The sequence below is a fragment of the Schistocerca serialis genome, chromosome 3 (assembly GCF_023864345.2).
Source record: "Schistocerca serialis cubense isolate TAMUIC-IGC-003099 chromosome 3, iqSchSeri2.2, whole genome shotgun sequence".
NCBI lineage: Eukaryota > Metazoa > Arthropoda > Insecta > Orthoptera > Acrididae > Schistocerca > Schistocerca serialis.
The window spans coordinates 838,525,967-838,547,972 of record NC_064640.1 but is presented as its reverse complement, the minus strand read 5'-3'; the positions used below and the strand labels follow the sequence as shown (position 1 = coordinate 838,547,972).

The following is a 22,006-nucleotide window of genomic DNA, read 5'->3' as shown; positions in this document are numbered from 1 at the left end:
TCAAGTAATGTTCCATCAGTGGAAAACATCAAGATCCCATGTGGAGCAATAGCTCCAGAAATACTTTTATTTCCACAACATCCATATCCCTCCATCTCAAGAGTATGGTTGATCTTCTCCCCCCATGTTTTTCTGCTCCCTGGCTCTCATATAGACGTGTTTGTTCACATAATGACATTAGGAACACTTTGGAAAAAAAAAACAGATCAATAAGTGTATTGATGCCTAAATTTCATATAATTTCAGTTCCACATCCTTGATGCTCACGAACACTGGTGGATCTTCAGGAATGTCACCTCACTCGTCACTGGTATTTGTCATGCCTGTTACTGGACCAAACTACTCATCATTTTAATTTCATTTGCTGTTGTCTGCACCTGAATCCTCACTTGAATACTCACATGAAGATGGTTTGTAGAGATTTCGAGCATCTGACAGTTCGTTCATAAGCTCATCTCATTCTGATTCATTCATGTTAACTAGCTGCTCAAGTTCTACATTATACATCAACTGTTCAAGTTCTACATCATTCAGTTTCCTCTTATTCTAGCCATTTTATGAGGAAAATTGAACACAGATAATGATAAATATCAGTGAACCATCTACAGAACAGTTACTGATGCTCTTACAACAAAGACACGGATTGTATTGATGAACATGCTTCAAAATACACAAGCTGTTGAGTGATTATTGACAACAATTTATCTTGTAGTTGGCATCTGAGCTGTACTTTCAACTCTGTACACCAACTATGAGATAACTAGCACCAATAAAAATGATGAAACAGATGGACTACAGATGAGATGACAAATCAAATGGTATGAACTGATTAACATGGCTTCTGGGTGTAGTTTACTCATTTTAGCCATAGGCAACGTGTTAATAGTGCTATAAACAGTTGTGACTCAGTAGTTGTATAATCATGGATATTTAAGTCTGTCTTTTGGACCATTAACTAGCAGCAAATTTCAGTGCATGTAAGTTGTGGAAGAAATATAGGTACAGAAATAAAAGATATATAGGTGTATACATACCTTGAATTATCTTCACCCTCTGCAAGAGTTCCTGGCAAGGGTCGATCAGCAGTTTCTGGCAGCAGCAAGACACAGAGACCCCCAACTACAGCACACACACCCAATAATCCCATTGGGACACGATCATCCATCTCAGACTGGAAGATGATTTAAAGCTTTTTTTATTAATGAATCCCATAATGAGGACAGCTTCCATTAATCATTGTAAACATTTAGTATAAACACTGCAGTCACTTGAAAAGAAATTGTAAATTAGCTCTACTTAAAACTTACAAGCAAAACACAAAACAGATTTCACCCTTCTTCATGGGATGGGTATGTATCAGAACTATTATGAGGTATTTTCTTGTTTTGATATCTGCAGCTGGTCATCAAATGCAGTATAACAACAGAGTGACAGAAGTGGTGAAGCAGACACATTGAATGTGTTGAACAAATGAAAAATACTGAATGGTATTCAAACAAGGGAAGGAGTTAAAGTAGCCACTCACAGTGTAATGGATGTGATAGAAAGAAAACATTGGACATTGAACTTCAACTTATGCTGGGATGCAGCACTGTGACAAAGTAACTGTGCACTCATTTTCTCAGAAGTGGAATGAAAGTCTGTAAGATAAGATGGATGTTCCAAATCTATCTCTCTCTCTCCTTCTTTTTTTTTCTTTTCTTTTCTTTTTTTCCCCCTCAACTCTTCCATTTGTAATGGGCACTGTCTAGATTTATTTTGACTTGCAAGATACACCCCAAGAAGGATATAACAACAGGTCATTTGTACTACAGTAGTGTATTTGAGTATTGTAACATGTTTTTTTGTGTTATTACTCACTCAAAATAACTTTAGTTAAAGCTTCATTTGCAATGCACAAACAATATATTTCTCTCAATTTTTTCATATGTACATGATTGAAAACCTAACATTTGCAGTAAAATTAGATAAGACTTGTACCCTGTAAACTAATAATTATCATTTTTCATGACCTGATTTGTTCAATATCTTTAAAGTTTTATATCATTAAAAAATTGGCTCTCTGTGGAAACAAAAAAGTAATTTCAAGAGAAAAGCTGATTCATTTTTGATGAGAAGTGATTACGTAAGAAATCCAATGAACCTCTTGCAGCAATAAATTATTCCCTAGACAACAGATGTGACAAGAACAATTGAAGAATGATGGAGCAACATTTTTAGATAAGTAGAAAGCTTTTATACTTATCTTTATACAAAGATCGGCTAAGTGTTCAGTTTGGCCCTCATACTCTGGGCACATTTCATTAGCACACACACAGTATAGTTATATAAAAATGCAAATTGATTTATCAGTCAGCAACAAACAAATAGGGTGAGGCAAGCTAGACGCTTTACAGTGAGTAGCTATCTTTACTCTTGCCTTTGTTAAAGAACTGTATTACGCAGCACACAAAATGTCAGCACCTCAGAATGTAGCTTTCACTGATTTGCATCTTTCCTTGCTAATATGACACAATTTTCTCCTCTTTTTCAATAATAAAAAAATCATCAATAAGTGGTGGGAGATACAGTATCAATATAGTCACCAACTTTTTATGTATCCAGGATGCCTTTCCATAGTACAGTAACCTAATGATGAAAACACATATTCAGAAACTGTTATAATTTTCATGCACAATGCCTCATACTCAAGTTATATTCAACTTTCATTTGTATACGGACTTTGAGTCTCTTCTATGCCTGATGGTTAGTGCAATATACAGTTCTTACAATGTGATTGGATATAATAAACGTTATGTTGCTAAGATATTGACACATTTCTGCTGCAAATGGCATACACTGACAACAACAAAAAAAGTGAAAGGTACTACATATTGGGTGTAAAGTATCACAGTGTGTCTAAGGTTGTGATGGTGGAGATGAAACATGGTTTTCCTAAATGTGACTAATAATTATATGAGAACACAGGAAAAATGTAACTGATGAAAATTTTCATGGGTTATCAGCAAGTGACAGCATCATCTTGAAAAAGCATTTCAACAACTTTCCTATGACACTGCCACTCAGACCCTTATCTGAGAAAATTCTATATGAAGTAATTGTCACAAGTGCATTGAAGAAATATGCTGCAGTTATTGTGTTTAGAAAAAATAACCTTTCACATATGGTACAGAAATTATTATTTTCAACAATAGTACAGGAATTATGAAAAAGTATACTTCCATTGTTAACTATTTCATTATATACACACCTCAACAGAAGTTTGAAATATAGAGTTTACTACGATGACTTCTTATAGTACACCCATTGAGGCTTGTACAATACCTTATTAACAAAATAAACATAATTCTTCCTGAAATCAAGAGCAATTTTGGTTGCTTACAAAAAAAAAAAAAAAAAAAAATCACAAAACAAAGCAGGCTCATGCCTAAGTGTACATCTTGAAAACAAAAACAGTCAAAATCTTTATCTCATGATGATTATTATCAGTCTTTTGTAGTGAGTATGTCCACCCTACACATGGATGAGTTCTTCAACTCTGCAAGGCATGCTGTGGATGAGACCATCCAATTAATCTTGGAGTATGAGGCCCCACCCCACAATGGCCGCTCCAGTGAGGTCCTGAAGATTGTCACATGGATTCACATGTTGTGTAATGGCCACCTTCAACAGGTCCCATGAATGCTTAATTGCATACGTGTCTGGAGACTGTGCTGGCCAATGCACCTGGGTGATGTTGCAGCTTTGAAGATACCGAGACACTGCTAGATAGAGTACAGTGTGGTCTTGCATTGTCATCAACTAGGATGAAGCTGTCACCGGCTTCACATCTGTTGGGCCTTACAATCATTTGTAGCACTTCTTGGAGGTGTCAGGGAGCAGTCTGTAAGGGCCTTACAATTGTTTGTAGCACTTCTTGGAGGTGTTGGGGACCAATCTGCCAGAGGATCAAAATGCTCATGACAAGTGTTTTTTTTCTAGAAGTGATAAATATGACACCATTGCATTGCCAACAGCAAAAGAGATCTGCAAAGTATCTTGCACAAGCAAGGCTGTAAATGACATGGAAAGCCCTGCCTGCCTAATGAATCCAGCTGTAGCAGTGCTAGAACATAGAGAAGGAACAGATATAGTAGTAAGTGGCAACAGGAAAGCATTTGTAACAATACCAGCAACAGCAGCAATAAAAGACCTAGAACCAATGTCTGCAGAGACAAAGGGAATGGTCACAACATGTACATCTACACAACCAACATGAAAAATGACAATAGATGAATCAGGAGCAACTCCCCCAGAAGAAAAGGAAACAACAGCAAGTAAAATGCACAGTGTAGCAAGCAGGTGGGACACAGTGCCTCCACACCAGCTGAAAAATATTTTAACATGAAGATGAGGAAGCCACCACAGTATGTACAACTAAGTGTTTAGCAGTACTTCAACAGAATATACAATTGATAAAAAACAAAGTTCAGCAAATAGAAGTAAATTTACAAACATTAGACAGTTCAGTTGTGTATCTTATGGAACACTGGTACAAAGGGAATGAAATCTCATATTTAGCCTTAGCCTCATATAAACGTGTTTGTTTCTACAGTAGACCCTCTATGAAAAGTGGGGGTTCAGTTATGTGAAGAGAGGTATTTCATTTAAAGACAGAAATGACCTTACTGCATTGAGTGCTGATAAACATTTTGAACTCTCAGCTATTGAAGTAACAGAACACAACATGTAAAAATTAATGGTAATTTGTGTGTACTGATCACTGAGTGCTGATGTGGATATTTTTTTTCTCAAAACTAAATTAGAAACTAGCTAAGGTATTTCACTCAAAAACAGGAATAATCATCTGTGGGGATCTCAATATCAATACAATGAAGTCAGATGATGTCAGCCATGACTATTTAAATGTTTTTTTACAGTTATGGCATGACTTCACTTGTAAGCTGTCCCACTAGAGTAACCAATCAATCTTCAACATTGACAGACCATGTAGCAACAGATATAGACAGGATAAAAATACTATACACATGTTCAAGATCTAGCCTTATCAGATCATTTGTGTTAGATATTAAAAGTAAATTTTTGTGTAGAAAAGCCTCCTACATTAAAAGTATACAAAAGGCTCTTCTCAAAGTCAAACCTGCATGAATTTTCAACCAAGATACAATATGAAGGGTGGAAGGAAGTCTATGTGGAAACGAATGTGAACAAAACATATAATAATTTAATGTCCATTTTTAGACTAAAATTTGAGGAAGCATTCCCCAAAACTTTTTATACCATTGCAATTTCAGAAAAAAAATATATGGATAACCAGAGGGATTAAAAATCGTCTGAAACTCCTAGGTATCTTGCTTCAATCAAAAATAGACAGACTGAGCCAGACTTTTTGCAGTTTTATAAAAACTACAAGAAAATCTACAGAAAAGTACTACTAGCTGCTAAAAAACCCACAAACCATAAAATACTACTGCAGGCAGAAAACAAAAGTAAAGCTACCTGGAATATTATCAAATCAGAAACAGCAAACACAGGGCAAAAGCTTTTGAATTCACAAATTAAGAACAAAAATAGACAAATGAACCACCCAAAAGAAATAGCTAACTTTGTAAATGTGTACTTCAACAGCATTGTTAAGAAATTACAACAGAACTTTCCAGACATGTATGTCTTAACCACCCAGAACCACCCACCAAATTGAATGGCACTCTATGTGGCAACTGAGAAACAGGTCACACAACTTATACAGTAGTTAAAAAATAAAAAATCAACTGGTAAGATGAAATCCCAGCTTTTGTCCTTAAAGAATGTGAAATTCCATGAAAGCTCCATTAACAAAAATAATCAATGAATCATTCAAATCTGGCTGTTTTCCCGAGCACCTAAAACAAGCAAAAGTAATGCCCACACTTAAAAATGCTGATGTGGAAAATGTAGAAAACTGCAGATCAATATCCCTACTGTCCACCATTTCCAAAATTATTGAATAAGTAATGAACAATAGGTTAATGCAGTATCTAAATAAGTTTAACCTTCTTTGCAAACAACAACACAGTTTTCAGGCCCAAAAAAGGTATAGAATTGGCTATTGTAGAGCTGACATAGGTCATTCTTGAGGCACTGGATGAAGGTGACCATGTGAATGGAATCTTCTTGGACTTACCAAAGGCATTTCATACAGTGGACCATATAATTTTATTAGATAAATTAGAGTTACTAGGAAAAAGAGACGTGGTTATGAAGTGGTTTAAGTCCTACCTAGAAAACCGGATGTGGCATATTGAGATTTAATGTGCTTCAGAAGGATTTCAAGTATAACACTTATCAGATCCAAAAAACATTAATATAGGCATCCCACTAGGTAGCATATTAGGTCAAATCCTTTTTATTATTTACAATAATGATTTTCTGCAGAGTATCAGATGCGGGGAAATATACTATTTGCTGATGACAGCAACATAGTGATCACAGTTAAACTCAAATACAGTTGACAGAAAAGGCTAATGCAGCCCTCAAAGATGTTCACAAGTGGTCATTGAAAAATAAAGTAACTTTAAAATTATGGAAAACTAATTGTATGTACTTCCAGTTACAATGATGATAAATTATCAACTAATGACGATGTAATACAATGTGTAATGGATACCAAATTTTTGGGGTTGAAGGTAGATTGTCAGTTAAAATGGAGAGAAAATGTAAAAGTTGTATCAAGGAGACTAGCCACAGCATGTTATGCTCTATGAATACTTGCACCTGTGTGCAATTTTCACGCCTGAAAATGACATATTTTGGATACATAAGGCAGAAAGGTGGAAGGAGTATATAGAGGGTTTATACAAGGGCGATGTACTTGAGGACAATATTATGGAAATGGAAGAGGATGTAGATGAAGACGAAATGGGAGATAAGATACTGCGTGAGGAGTTTGACAGAGCACTGAAAGACCTGAGTCGAAACAAGGCCCAGGGAGTAGACAACATTCCATTAGAACTACTGATGGCCTTGGGAGAGCCAGTCATGACAAAACTCTACCATCTGGTGAGCAAGATGTATGAGACAGGCGAAATACCCTCAGACTTCAAGAAGAATATAATAATTCCAATCCCAAAGAAAGCAGGTGTTGACAGATGTGAAAATTACCGAACTATCAGTTTAATAAGTCACAGTTGCAAAATACTAACGCGAATTCTTTACAGACGAATGGAAAAACTGGTAGAAACGGACCTCAGGGAAGATCAGTTTGGATTCCGTAGAAATGTTGGAACACGTGAGGCAATACTAACCTTACGACTTATCTTAGAAGAAAGATTAAGAAAACGCAAACCTACGTTTCTAGCATTTGTAGACTTAGAGAAAGCTTTTGACAATATTAACTGGAATACTCTCTTTCAAATTCTGAAGGTGGCAGGGGTAAAATACAGGGAGTGGAAGGCTATTTACAATTTGTACAGAAACCAGATGGCAGTTATAAGAGTCGAGGGGCATGAAAGGGAAGCAGTGGTTGGGAAAGGAGTGAGACAGGGTTGTAGCCTCTCCCCGATGCTATTCAATCTGTATATTGAGCAAGCAGTAAAGGAAACAAAAGAAAAATTCAGAGTAGGTATTAAAATTCATGGAGAAGAAGTAAAAACTTTGAGGTTTGCCGATGACATTGTAATTCTATCAGAGACAGCAAAGGACTTGGAAGAGCAGTTGAACGGAATGGACAGTGTCTTGAATGGAGTATATAAGATGAACATCAACAAAAGCAAAACGAGGTTAATGGAATGTAGTCAAATTAAATCTGGTGATGCTGAGGGAATTAGATTAGGAAATGAGACACTTAAAGTAGTAAAGGAGTTTTGCTATTTAGGGAGTAAAATAATTGATGATGGTCGAAGTAGAGAGGATATAAAATGTAGACTGGCAATGGCAAGGAAATCGTTTCTGAAGAAGAGAAATTTGTTAACATCGAGTATAGATTTAAGTGTCAGGAAGTCGTTTCTGAAAGTATTTGTATGGAGTGTAGCCATGTATGGAAGTGAAACATGGATGATAACTAGTTTGGACAAGAAGAGAATAGAAGCTTTCGAAATGTGGTGCTACAGAAGAATGCTGAAGATAAGGTGGGTAGATCATGTAACTAATGAGGAGGTACTGAATAGGATTGGGGAGAAGAGAAATTTGTGGCACAACTTGACTAGAAGAAGGGATCGGTTGGTAGGACATGTTTTGAGGCATCAAGGGATCACAAATTTAGCATTGGAGGGCAGTGTGGAGGGTAAAAATCGTAGAGGGAGACCAAGAGATGAATACACTAAGCAGATTCAGAAGGATGTAGGTTGCAGTAGGTACTGGGAGATGAAGAAGCTTGCACATGATAGAGTAGCATGGAGAGCTGCATCAAACCAGTCTCAGGACTGAAGACCACAACAACAACAACAACACTCAGTCCTCAATTATGGAATCATGTTTTGGGGAACAAGTGATAGGAATATTAAGTCTGTCTTCAAGGTACAGAAAAGAGCTGTACTCATAATAAGGAATAGCAAAAATAGGGACCACTGTACTGATTTATGCAAAAAAACTAGAAATTCTGACTGTCCCATGTGAATACATTTTTCAGACTGTTATGTATGTAAGGAAAAATATTCATCTGTATGCTACAAACAGCTCAATACATGACCATGAGACTAGATCCAGCCACTACTTATACCTAAACAGGAGAAACAAATCCAGAACACAGAACAGTATGCTATATAACAACCTAAAACTGTACAACAGACTGCCACAGGAAATAAAAGGTGTAGATGAACTTCATATCTTTAGCCAAAAGCTAAAAATGTATTTATTAAGCAAAATTTGTTACAAGGTAAATGAATGTTTAGAATAATTATAGATAGCTATTTAGTAGACACAAATATCACATAAGCCTATATAAATCAACAGCATTTGTTATAAATATAAATATTGTAAGAATTGACATGTAAAAATTATAAGAATTGAATTGTAAACATTGTAAGAACCCATGTATTTTATTTCATAAGACACAATTGACAACATCCATACAATTTGTATTGTTGTACAGATGAATAAACGTATCAAATCAAATCATGTAGATGGGAATCAGAGGGGCCTGCCATCCCATCATTATTGCTGCCCTGAATATTACACTTACACCTGCAAACACATTGAACTACTGAACATATCAACATTCCTAGTGTCATCTAGCACTTCACCAGATCCTAACATGTCTAGTGTCTGGTTGCAAAACTATCCTGGTCTTGTCAGCAAACATGACATTACTCCATTCTGCAATGATCCAACGTTGATATGCAAGAGCCCAGGTCCTTCGATTTCGTTGGTTCGGTCTTCTGGAATAAAGACCAGCCTAATGAAATCTTCTATGCTCTTTTTATTCTGTGATATGAATCCCTGATGCCCAGAAGAAGTCATTTCCAACATTACTGGCAGTTGATGTTGGGTGCCTGTGAGCTGACAGTTGGATGAAGCAATACAGCACTGGTGTCATCATACAAGGATGACCACTGTGAGGCCTGTCATTTACATTTACCATCTCTCTGTACTTTCTCCACACCTTGGACACACCACTTTAAGTGGCATCTTGCTGTGTTTGAACTGCTGAAAGTAAAGTCACTATCCTGGTTCTATCAAAGTATTGTATGACTGTACATGGCATGCTACTCTAGAGCTGAACACAAACTGAATGAAGCTCTTGTTGATATGAAGCCGTTGTGTGGTATGTTTACATGACTAGGAAATGACCATAAAGTATGCCAGTATAAACATCATCCAGTATATAGGCTCTAATTGGGTAATGCATGAAGTGCCTAGGTCATTGAGATCTGTAGTATTCTAGACTACATTTTACGATAATATTCCAAACTTCTGTTGAGCAGTGTACTATATAATAGCTTTCAAACCTTAAGTGCTTCAAATGACACCTAAAATAGACTAGTCACTTGAGAATAGTAGCCTAAAAGCTAAATAATAAGTGTACTTCTGAAAGTAATTCATCACAAGATACATACCAGATTCCATAGATAGGGTACAAGCATGAGTGCTATTCCTGCAGATACATTTGATGCACCTACTCCCAGGTTTCTTATCACTGTAGGAAACAGTTCTGCAGTGAAAACAGGCATTATCACATTTGATGAAGATATAGCAAATTTTCCTGCCATTGCTAAGGCAATTGTTACCCATTGCAGATCTTTATCTGAAACAAGAAATAGTTCATTGTGTGAAATCTTTTTAACCAGTAATAAATATATGCAGTTAACTTCAAAAATGGGTGCTGACAGAACAATTGAGGTGTTGACATGGGAAAGCCTGAAACAAAAATAAATAAATAAACTGAAAATAAGTTTTTTTGGTGGAAAATGTAGTAAGAACTCATGCCAGTGACATGGTAAAGTCAGTAAACTGGAGTGTTAATATATTGTTTTTGTAATACATATATATACAAATTGTAATTGTAATGTTGATGAGTCCCCAGTACATCAAATTGTGATTTGACTTTGTATGTTACGGGATAATAAAAATTCTGATTCTGAGTAAGTCACTGTACAGTGTAGTTTAGTTTGTCCAGCAAGTTTGAAGATCTATACATGGAGAAGGAAGTAACTCCATGTTAAAGGACAATAGTATGATCAAGAGTAACTTTTAAGCAGAGTATCACATAATTTTGTTGTATGTTTAATTCAATGAACTCATGTAACAACCAAGATACTGAAGCAAGTAAGTTTGTTTTTGAACAAAATGAATGAAATGGTGTACATTTTAATGACATTCAGAAACTTTTGAAATGAGGAGTACAGTGATATAATGCTTTTTAATGAATTAAAACTTAAAGGAAAAATGGCCAAAGTGAGCTATTTGGTTGTAAACACCACAAATTGTTGCGCTCATGGCACACTCTGTCATCATATGCAGCAAAAATCACTTGTGAGTGTGGCTACAAGTGTCAAGATATCAAAGAACTCAGATGTAGACACTATAGCAAGTTTTAGAAAAAAGTCACCTAAAGTAAAAGACATTTTCTTTTTATGCTCATACATTTTGTGATAGTAAAATAGGATGTCATTTAATCAAAATGCATGTCATCTTTCCTGACATAAGGTAAGCCATTATTCATGAGAAAAGTTAACTAAACTACTCTGAAGTCTAGATTTAAACATCTACAGAATGTAGATGTCAGATCACTCATAACACAATAAACATTAATAAGAGGTTCTGTTGCTGTGTGTTTAGTAAACATTTCAAGAAGCGTTTTTTCCATCAGCCTATTCAGATACTTATGCAACGTTGGACCTAAAGATGACCAAAAAGAAAATCAATATGTACCAGATAAGCTAAGATGTACAGGTAGCAAAAGAATATATGTACATAAAGCAGAAAAGCCACAAAAATCTTTAAATATGAGAACAGTAAATCCTGAATGCCATCAAGTGCCATCTTCACACATTTTTGGATATGCAACAAGTGATATTCATACCAATGTTGACCCATTGTAATACGTTTTATGATAAACAGCTGTGCAGCTACAATCTGTGCCAGTATATTCATAATACTGGGGAAAGTTTCATGTGTTTGTGACACAAGAGTTTGTTTTACATGAGTTTTTTATGTTTTACAGCCAGTTTATATAATTGAAACTTCTTTTTTACATACCAACAAACATTTTTAACTTCTCCTGTAAAATCTAGTTCTTTTATGTTACATGCTTCCCCTTGTCAACACTTCCGTTTCTGTACTTCCTCAGTAGTAAACCAATCAATATTGAACATGATGTGTTTGTCCCAAAGTTATATTATGTCTATATCCATGCATGTCAATTTTAACACCTATATATGAAATTTGAACGTGACGTGCAGCAACTAGAATAACTTGTTAAGCAGAAGAACACTTCTATGAAGTTAAATAATGAGGAGGAGAAGGGGAGAATGAAAGGAAAAGGGAAACGAGTAAAAAAGCAGCTCCCACCTTTCCTCGGTCTTTTCTCTTGGGGCACAGTTCTAAGCACAGCCTTTTTTTCTGCTACCTCTAGTAACAACCTGAAGTGACTGTTTTAGTTCCTGCCAATGATCTCTAAGGTTTGAAAAACTCCAGTTTTGCCATTCTTCAATAGTGAGTTTTCATGTTTGTGGCAGTTACATTAAGTAGTAAATAAGTTCTCTCTTAGTTCAGTGTACAAACTATGAAAAAGTTCAATATTTCACTGTGATAAGAAGGGCATAACATATCAGTTTTACAATGCTGTGTTACAGTGGCAGTAACTTATGTAACCAGCAAAATGAAGTGACAAGTTTTCAGAAATTTTACTGAATTTTATCATCTTAAAATAATGTACATAGAATAAGTCTTGTGTGAACTCTCCCTCCCTGATGCGCTTTACCTATGACACAAATAAATTTTTTCATAAGCATTTAAAAATCATAAAACTGGATAGTGCACATCTTTGAGTTATCGGTGAGCAATAACAAAAAAATTTGTTTCAACTGCGTCACATTAATTTAAGACATGCACAAACAGAACATTCATAGAAATTCGTGCATTTATGTATGTTTTTCACTAAGGATAGAAATGTCATTTTAAATTATCTTTCATACATGAACTTAAATATGACAAATACAAAATATGAAATGTTCCTACTTCCTATACCCTATGTAGACAATCATCCAACAGGAATCTTCCCCAGTCCATGTAGTTATTAACCTGGAACCCTCAAGTCCAAATGTTTTGCAGCAAGAGCTCTGAGAACTTAGCATATACTTAGGCCATTAGAGACAGTTTTAAAAATAATTAGCAGTTTTGTACAATAATGTGGAAAGGATAGATTGCCATTCATTATTTTGAGGAGGCATTAAGTCACAGACAGGCACAGTGACATGGGTGCGTAAGTTTTGTACTTCTGAAAAAGGACTATGTCCGAAAGTTGAAATCTTTCTAGCATTTTCTATTACTGCACCTATCTGTCTTGCAACTCAATTTCTCCTCTATGTGGTGATTAGTGTTGTTATTTCATCATGGACTTTCCATTGTTTAACATTTTTGTACAGTGTTTGATGTAACAGCCTGTTGAATCAACCACTATGATTTGTGTGGTGGCTACAGAAGTAAACAGATGTGTCTATTTTCCTAGATTAAGCAACTGTGATTTTCTTTTTGTGCCTTGTTTGTTCATTTACTGCAATTGCATTTCAACTTGTGTGTTGTTGGTGTATGCATAAAAGTGTTTATGTAGTTGATCATGATATTTCTATTAAGAAATTATTTTGAAATGAAAGGAACCAACAAGATTATTAGCCAGCCAAAGCTAGTTCTGTGACCAGTTATGTGGTGGCACTTCATTCACTGACCAACAATAAGATCAAAGCACTGATGGAGCATGCAGGTAATACCTCTGTGGGTGTGTAGTCACTGCTGACATTGCAGCAACATGTCGCCACTCATACATCATCCTTGACAACACTATCCCACCAGAAACAGCATCATGAATGAATGTTTAAGGTAAAACATCTGGTTCAAATATTGTACACTGTGCTTGAATTGTATGTGCCAACATCTGTATTTTTCTTAAACATATTGCTAACTTACTGCAAGAAGGCTGCATAACAATTAATGGGACCTTCATGCCACTCAGGCATCTCCAAAATTCAAACACATGAATTGTCTTTCTGAATGTGCTTCCTTTCACATCTAGTATCTCAGTCATTAACCAAATGCCTAAACATGGTCATGTCCTTGAACACATGTGCAAAATACTATCAGGATCCAAGATACATGACCATAATTGCTTAAAATCTTTTTTATATACTACACAACTTTGAAGATTTTAATAAAGTGCCATTTAAGGGAAATATTTTCACTGTGCATGTAGCTATTGTTGAAGCAATTTGTCATAGCTGTGAACTACTGGGCACATTAAGATAAACTGTCTAAAGTGTATCCATTGATATAATTATCATCAATGACTTCCCTGCACTTAAAGCAAAAACATCTATAAGACAAATTGCAAGAGAAGTTGTTGCTGGAATGCAGCTATTACACAGGACAGAAGAAGGCATCAACGTTTCTCCTGTTCCCTGAGCACACACAATGGTATTGTTCTTTTTATACAGAACCACCAAGACAAAAATTCAGAAGCTATCAATATTTCTCCTGTTCCCTGAGCACACACAATGGCATTGTTCTTTTTATACAGAACCACCAAGACAAAAATTCAGAAGCTATCAATATTTCTCAGTCTGGCCACTGTTGATCATCCTCGTTGACACCATCAGTAGAAGAAGATGAAATGATGCTGGATCAGGCAGGCAATGGTGACTCCATTTGAACTGTTCCTATGAGCTTGGTGGGCATTTTTCAGCTTCATTCAATAGTTTTTGTTTTTTAAGTTTTTTACTGATATGACTAATTGTTTTATCCATTGTACATGATAAACAAAAAAATTATGCAGTTTGGTTTTAGAATGTTACTCAAGATAACTGAGCAAGCACAACAGAACAGAGACAGGTGGAGCAGGCACTTGGCACACCAAACCAAGTTGAATTGAATAAAGTGACTGAAGTGACATATGGCAATATAGTGGTGCTCGTGCACAGTGACGGACTAGGCAGGGAAGGGTAAGAAGAGTCAGCTGGCCACAGCCCTCACTCACTGTTCACCACTGTGTATGTCTAGATGTAGTAGAGTCTAGTCTCACAACCAGTAGGCATAGTTTTACGTCAATTCAACCACAGAAAAAGTTCTGTCATACCCCCATCTCAAAATCTGTGATTCTGATTTTTTTCGTCAGAGGTACTGGTATGGCATATCGGTGCATACCATCAAAAATCATGCACTGTATGAGGTCTGTTAAAAAGATTCCAGAAGTTTCAAAATTCCACACCAATGGTGGGGTGGGGTGAAGCAATTGGCATCCCTGCACACACCTGTGTTTAATGTGTAACTGCCAGAAGTCTCATTGTTGTAGGTCACTTAGTTATTGTTCAGTGCTGTATTGAGTAGAACATTGTGTCACACAGTTTGCGGATTTTGAGATGGTACAGTTAGAGGAGCAACACACCTGCATCAAATTTTGGATGAAACTCAAGAAAACCTTTACAGAGACTCACCAAATGATGCAGGAGATGATGAGTGCTTCAGCTATACTCAGTGTTACAAATGGTTCACACAGTTTAAAAATGGCTGGACAGTAGTTGTTCAGGATGCCCTTTGACATCTACTAAATACTCATGTCAGGTACATCAACAAAATTGTGCTTGCAAATCAAAGACTGACTGTCTTAGAGATTGCAGAAGAATTTAACATTTCAGTTGGATCATGTCAAGAAATCCTGACACAGCGTCTTGGAATGCATCATGTTGCCACTGAGTTCATCCCATGGCTCATGAGTCAAGACCATAAAAACCTTCACTTCACAATGCGTGAAGAGCTTTTGGATTGCGCAAATGCGAATGAGATGTTCCTTAAGAGAATCATAACTGGTGATAAGATGTGGGTCTAGGGTTATAATGTTGAGACCAAGTTTCAATCTTCACAATTGGTTAGGGAAAGCTCTCCAAGACCAACAAAAGCTCATTAGGTCAGATCAAATGTCAAAGCCATGCTGATAGTTTTCTTCTACTTTGAAAGTTTAGTTCATCAAGAATTCGTTCCACAGAAACAAACTGTTAATTGATGGTACTATCAGGATGTGTTGTGATGCATGCAAGAAAATTTGAGAAGGAAATTGAAATGTGGCAAGACAAATCATGGCTCTTGCATCACAATAACGCACCCACACATTCATCAATATTGGTCCATGATTATTGCACAAAAAACGAAATCACTGTGGTGCCTCATCCTCCATACTGTCCAGACCTGGCCTCTGTGGACATTTTTTTTTATTTTTGAAGTTGCAAACCCCATTGAAAGGATGAAGATTTGCAATGATAGGTGAGATAAAAGAAAATTCACAGATGGCACTTCATATGATTCAGCAGAGGTGTACCAAGACTACTTCTGGAAGTGGAAATGGTGTTGAGAGCATTGTATCAATTTTGGAGGAGAGTATTTTGAAGGAGACCATGCACAACAAGTAAAAGGTAACTGCAGAAAACTTTTGTACACAAAGTTCTGGAATTTTTGAAGCAGACCCCATATACATAAAAAAAAGACTATCCAGATGAAATACTAAGTGAACAAATAGGCTTTAGACATAAATATCATCTGGAAAGCTTTATTGTCATACTGGAACATGAAAAGGAATAGTACGTATCAACAACAAAATATACTCAGACCAAAGGTGCAATTCACAGCAAAAATCAATCAGTGAAATATAACATAATTGTTCTGTAGCTAACTATACTTTGTAAACATATAGCCTCACAGTAAATAAACTGTCAAATAAATGTCAAATCATTCTATATAATAAATGAACTTTCAAATCAGTGACAAAACTTGTTCCATACATTTATAATTATTACATATCATGTAATACCTATGAATTAGACACTGAAGGTTTACTAGAGATGTGGTATGGGCATCAAATCAAAATGGACATAAGTAAGAATGTACTATTTCAATGTATAATTATTCACTTGGACAGCCACTATATGTGCAGATAATTTCATCAATGTTCTATTCACAGGTTTATTGAGAATGGCAGTGAAGCTGAAACAGCTATTGTGGTAAAGAATACTGAACTTCCAGAATGAAATTTTCACCCTGCAGAAGAGTGTGTGCTGATATGAAACTTCCTGGCAGATTAAAACTGTGTGCCAGACCGTGACTCAAACTCGGGACCTTTGCCTTTCGCATGCAAAGCTCTACCATCTGAGCTACTCAAGCACGACTCACACCCCATCCTCACAGCTTGACTTCTGCCACTACCTTGTCTCCTACCTTCCAAACTTCACAGAAGCTCTCCTGAGAAACTGGCAGAACTGGCACACCTGGAAGAAAGGATAATTTGGACACATGGCTTTCCCACAGCCTGGAGGATATTTCCAGAATGAAATTTTCACTCTGCAGTGGAGTGTGCACAGATATGAAACTTCCTGGCAGATGAAAACTGTGTGCCAGACCATGGCTCGAACTTGGGACCTTTTCCTTTAGCGGGCAAGTGCTCTACCATCTGAGCTACCCAAGCATGACTCACACCCCATCCCCATAGCTTCACTTCTGCCAGTACCTTGTCTCCTACCATCCAAACTTCACAGAAGCTCTCCTGCAAAACTTGCAGAATTAGCACTCCTTTCTTCCAGGAGTGCTAGTTTTGCATGTTTCGCAAGAGAGCTTCTGTGAAGTTTGGAAGATAGGAGACGAGGTACAGGCAGAAGTACAGCTGTCAGGATGGGTGTGAGTCATGCTTGGGTAGCTCAGATGGTAGAGTACTTGCCCATGAAATGCACAGGTCCCGAGTTCGTGTCACGGTCTGGCACATGGTTTTAATCTGCAAGAAAGTTTAATATTGAACTTATTGCAGCTGTTCTGCATGTTTCCTTTTCAAAATATGTTTGTTTGCTTTGTTTCTAAGGAGCATCCTGTGTCTATCTCTTGGTATAAATGAACTGGGGCAAGTCCTAACTAGCTCCTGTGTAAGTCACCTTTACAGAAGTCATTATCATCTCCCCTGTAAAGATCCATAATTTCAAAGATCCATTTCTACTGTGTGCAATGTCAGAGCCTTTATTCCTGTGGTGTCACCGCCAGACACCACACTTGCTAGGTGGTAGCTTAAATCGGCCGCGGTCCATTTAGTACATGTCGGACCCGCGTGTCGCCACTGTGTAATCGCAGACCTAGCGCCACCACCAAGGCAGGTCTCGTGATACGAGAGAGCACTCGCCCAGTTGTACGAGAACCTAGCTACCGCCCAGTTGTACGAGAACCTAGCTACCGACCAGATGTACGAAGCCTTTCTCTCTCATTAGCCGAGAGACAGAATAGCCATCAGCTAAGTTAATGGCTACGAACTAGCAAGGCACCATTTGTATCAGTGCCTATAGCTTACGAGTATTCAAGAGAGATGTATTCCAAGGACTAATAAAAAGATAAGTAATAAGCATCTACATACTTTTCTTCTTATTCATTTATAAGTTCTCATGTTCCAGACTTCACGCCCGTCTGCGTTAGCCTTGCGTGCCCTATCGGCTACAGCGTTAGTCTAGCTTGCCATTTCAGCCATCTCAACTTCACGGTGTCGGCCCATATACCGACACAACAATTCCCACAAGAGACATATTTTTCTGTAACAGATAATAGTCTGTTGAGTCAACAGGACCTCATTGTCAGTGTCTCTTCTTAGGAAAATTTTTAACCACTCCAAGTTTGTTAATAACCTTTATTTATGCTGTATGATATGACCAAATGCATATATTAAGCTTTCTTTGTAAATTTCCGACTGCCTGGTCTTGATATTTAGTCCCTCTGTGTCCAAACCATTCATTCAGACAGCTGTTTAAACAATGTCAAGCATTCTTCACTAGCATCAAATTTTAAATTCACTGTTCTTCAGTTCTACACTTTGTGCAGTCAGCATCTCGGGACCATATGGAAAGATGGAAATTTGATGTCAGATGATCACATTATGCAGTGTTAAATTCTGAATGTACTTCCATAACTCAAATGTTAAAAGCTATTGTGCAGTAACAACAAGAAAACTTAAAAATCAAATTGTGAATAAATATGAACAGGTATTTGCAGATGTTACACACTTACCAAGTGGTACTGGAATTGTAAGTAGACAGGCAATGCCTGACAGTAGCAATGTCAAGCAAAATGGCCATCGGCGTCCCATTTTCAGTAGGAACAAAATACTTATAGCAATGGAAGGCAACTCAACTACACCTATATATAAGAAATATAAATGAGTCAGTTTGTGAAACATACGTTCTTGAATAAAAATCACTATAAAGCAGTTGTTATTTCCATATCTAACATATTATAAATGAGTAGGGGTCCCTTACGTACCTGAAAGCACAGTATTTACATACACATTTCCACCAATGTTTCCCAAGTTCAGCACCAGACCATAATAGACTATGTACACACTAAACCATATAACATACAGCACAAGGGAATTCTTTCTTAGATTAGGGGTGCGAAACAAATCAAGACAGCCAGCACTTGCATCCTCAGATCCCTCCTTTTGTGGTATCCCCTGAAAACATATTCAGAAATTATTACTATGAAATGTAGAAATCTCGTGCACACAAGAAATTATTTTCAATTATCATTATCTGTCTACTACAAGTGTACATTTTGCTTTCCACTCAGAATTATCTGATACATATCCCTTTTTACATTATATCCTAGAAAGTGAATTGTGACATTTGTGGACGATATTTGTTGATCACACCTGAGAAAGCAACAAAACTCAAATGCCAAAGCAGATAAAAATATTATTGACTACTTATAACCCGTTTCTTGCAGGATTAAAATCACGGGATTAAAATTAAGGTTACCCTAAACTTACAATTACATTTTCTCTTTGTATTAATAAACAGTACATACCCTAGTTAACAAACTAACTACTTATACCGATACCCGACAGAAATAAGTGTGTGTGTTTGGGAGTGATTATTTCCATAAAATTTATCTCCCTCTTCTTCCATAAATCATACAGGCAAAATGTACAATACTGATTGCAACACAGTGATGCATTTATCAGATCTGAATAATCTTGTACATGCTGTCAGATTAGTGAATCAAGAAACACCATATATTGTAATGGAATAGCTGTATGCTAAAGAAGACAATAATTTCCAAGAAGACTGACTTAGTAATTGTTCCATGTCATCTTCAAAAACAAGCTTATCACTATTTAAGTGAGACTGCAGAAACCTTTTTCAGGAGTAATCTTTTCTTCACAATTATTTTTAGACTTATGAATAGAAAAAAAACTCCTTTAGAAGCATCCTACAATGTCACTGAAACTTTGGCAGGACTATTGTTAAGTTGTTGTTCTACATTTACCTAAAATACTTCAACTGGTATAACTGTAATGGCAACAGCAAAGCAGTGGTCTGTGATCACAGGTGGAAAGGGAGGCCAGGCCTCCTCACTTTTCTGTAGTAGAAGTAGTAGTAGTTGCAGCAATAATTATTTTTAGAATAAACATTTATGCACCTTTGCCAAACTTGAGAGACATTAACTTATGTTATTTCTTCTAAATTGCCAGCACTAGAGAGCAAGTCAAAATGTGAAAGCTTAAGGCTAATCTAAAGCATACGGAGTCACAAAGCATATGGCAAATCCCAAGGAGGCCAGACACATGCCAGGCCACCTGTAAATGCTCAGTTACCATGGTAACCATTATGTCACTGCTAGAAACAGGAGAAGAATTACAGGCTGCCTTAGCCATGCTGCTGTGTGCCTCTGTGCCATGGGAGACCACTTGTGGTACCACCGCCCTAGGTTTCCCTTATGTTAGTTATCCTGTGTGTAGTGAATCCTATACAAGTACTGATGTAACACTTTTGAGTGAGGACATCATTACTTCCTTGCAAGAGCTTTCATTTTCAAGGAGAGGTGAAACTGAACGACATGAAACAGTGAATGTCCAACACCAGCTTTCTTCAGAAATGTAAATTTAAAACATGGGCACTACAATCTACATGGTATGAGCAGCACAAGTGGTTATGTGCTAGCCCTACAAAAGGAAAATTCTTCTGCTGGCCATGTTTGCTCCTAAGCACTAGAAAATCTGTATGGTCTATGGAGGCATTTGACGATATGAAGAACCTGTCTAATGGTTTAGCATGTCATGTTTCTTCTAAAAATCACCTAAGTAGTTTTATTTCATTTCAAGAACCATCCAAACAAGTGTTTAGTTTTTCAGAGCTACTTAATGACCATCCCCAACCATGAAGTGAAAGCAAACAGAGATCATAAAAATTCTAGTTGATATCACTAGTCTTTTGTGTGAGAGGGAGGTAGCATTCAGAGGTCATGATGAGACAAAATATTTATTGAATCCCAGAAATTTTAGAGCCATTTTTAAATCTGTGCTAAACAGAAACAAAGATTTGAACACACATTGGAAGAAAATGGGCTATTTCCAGGAATTTTCAAAAACTATACAGAATACACTGACTGAATTGTAAATGATTTGATTTTTGAATAATACACATTCAACCTCATTTTATGCCTGCAGTGTGGATGAAGCAGCAGACATTTCTGACAAGTCACAATGCTTCATTTTTGTTAGGCTGGTGGACTGCTGAGGTGAGATTTAAGAACATTTTCTTGCTTTTCATTATGTTAGCCACACTACTGTGTTCACTTTGCAAAGCGGTGCATTTCAGAATTATGATACGAAGGACAAAATAATGGCCTGAACCTATGATGGTGCTTGCATTTTGGCAGGAGAATTAAATGGCCTGGAAGCTAAGGTTCTTGGTATTGTCCCCCAAGCTCTTTTTACCTACTGTTTTGCTCATCATTTAAATTTAGTTTTGCAGCAGAGCTGCTCTTGTATAAAATGAGTAAGGACCTTTTTCTTCATGTTTCAGAGTATTTCTGCTTTCTTCCACCAGACTTCCAGATGCACAACAATTCTTGACAGTATTGTTGGTAAATGCATTCCTTTGAAAAGTGAAGCAAGATGGAACTGTAATACCAGAATAATATCTTCAATTTACAAAAAAACCTTCTGGTGCCAATTGAGGTCTTAAATAATTGATGGTTTACACTCTAGTGCAATGACTACAAGAGAAGCCTGTGATTTCAAAAATAGCTTCCTAGACTTTGACTTTTTTCTTCTTCTGCCTGTTTTTCAAAACAAATTTTTAAAGGATGAATTGCTTTTCAACATTACTGATATATAAAAAAAATGATTATGCATAGTTTTGTAACAATTCTGGCGCAGAATGCATAGATTATAAGAAAAACTTAAGAAATGGAGTTAAATTGGCGTTTTTTTTTTAATGCCACAAAATGCTCGACTAATTCACAAACTGATGCTTCCATGAATAGAGTTGGATTGATGGATAAACACATTATCAACCCACTGATG

The 22,006-nt window shown here is 36.7% G+C and overlaps 1 protein-coding gene across 3 annotated transcripts in view; it reads right to left on the bottom strand.

The window, feature by feature from the left end:
• LOC126470882 (organic cation transporter protein) overlaps positions 1 to 22,006 on the bottom strand; it is a 489,616-nt gene that overhangs the window by 14,280 nt on the left and 453,330 nt on the right. For all 3 annotated transcript variants that reach the window (XM_050098905.1, XM_050098904.1, XM_050098906.1), the window contains exons 8-11: positions 18,961 to 19,150; positions 18,709 to 18,837; positions 10,032 to 10,219; positions 1,035 to 1,171 (exon numbers count right to left, since the gene is read on the bottom strand). In XM_050098905.1, coding sequence (XP_049954862.1) covers positions 1,035 to 1,171; positions 10,032 to 10,219; positions 18,709 to 18,837; positions 18,961 to 19,150 — 644 coding nt within the window. The remainder of the gene's footprint in view (positions 1 to 1,034; positions 1,172 to 10,031; positions 10,220 to 18,708; positions 18,838 to 18,960; positions 19,151 to 22,006) is intronic.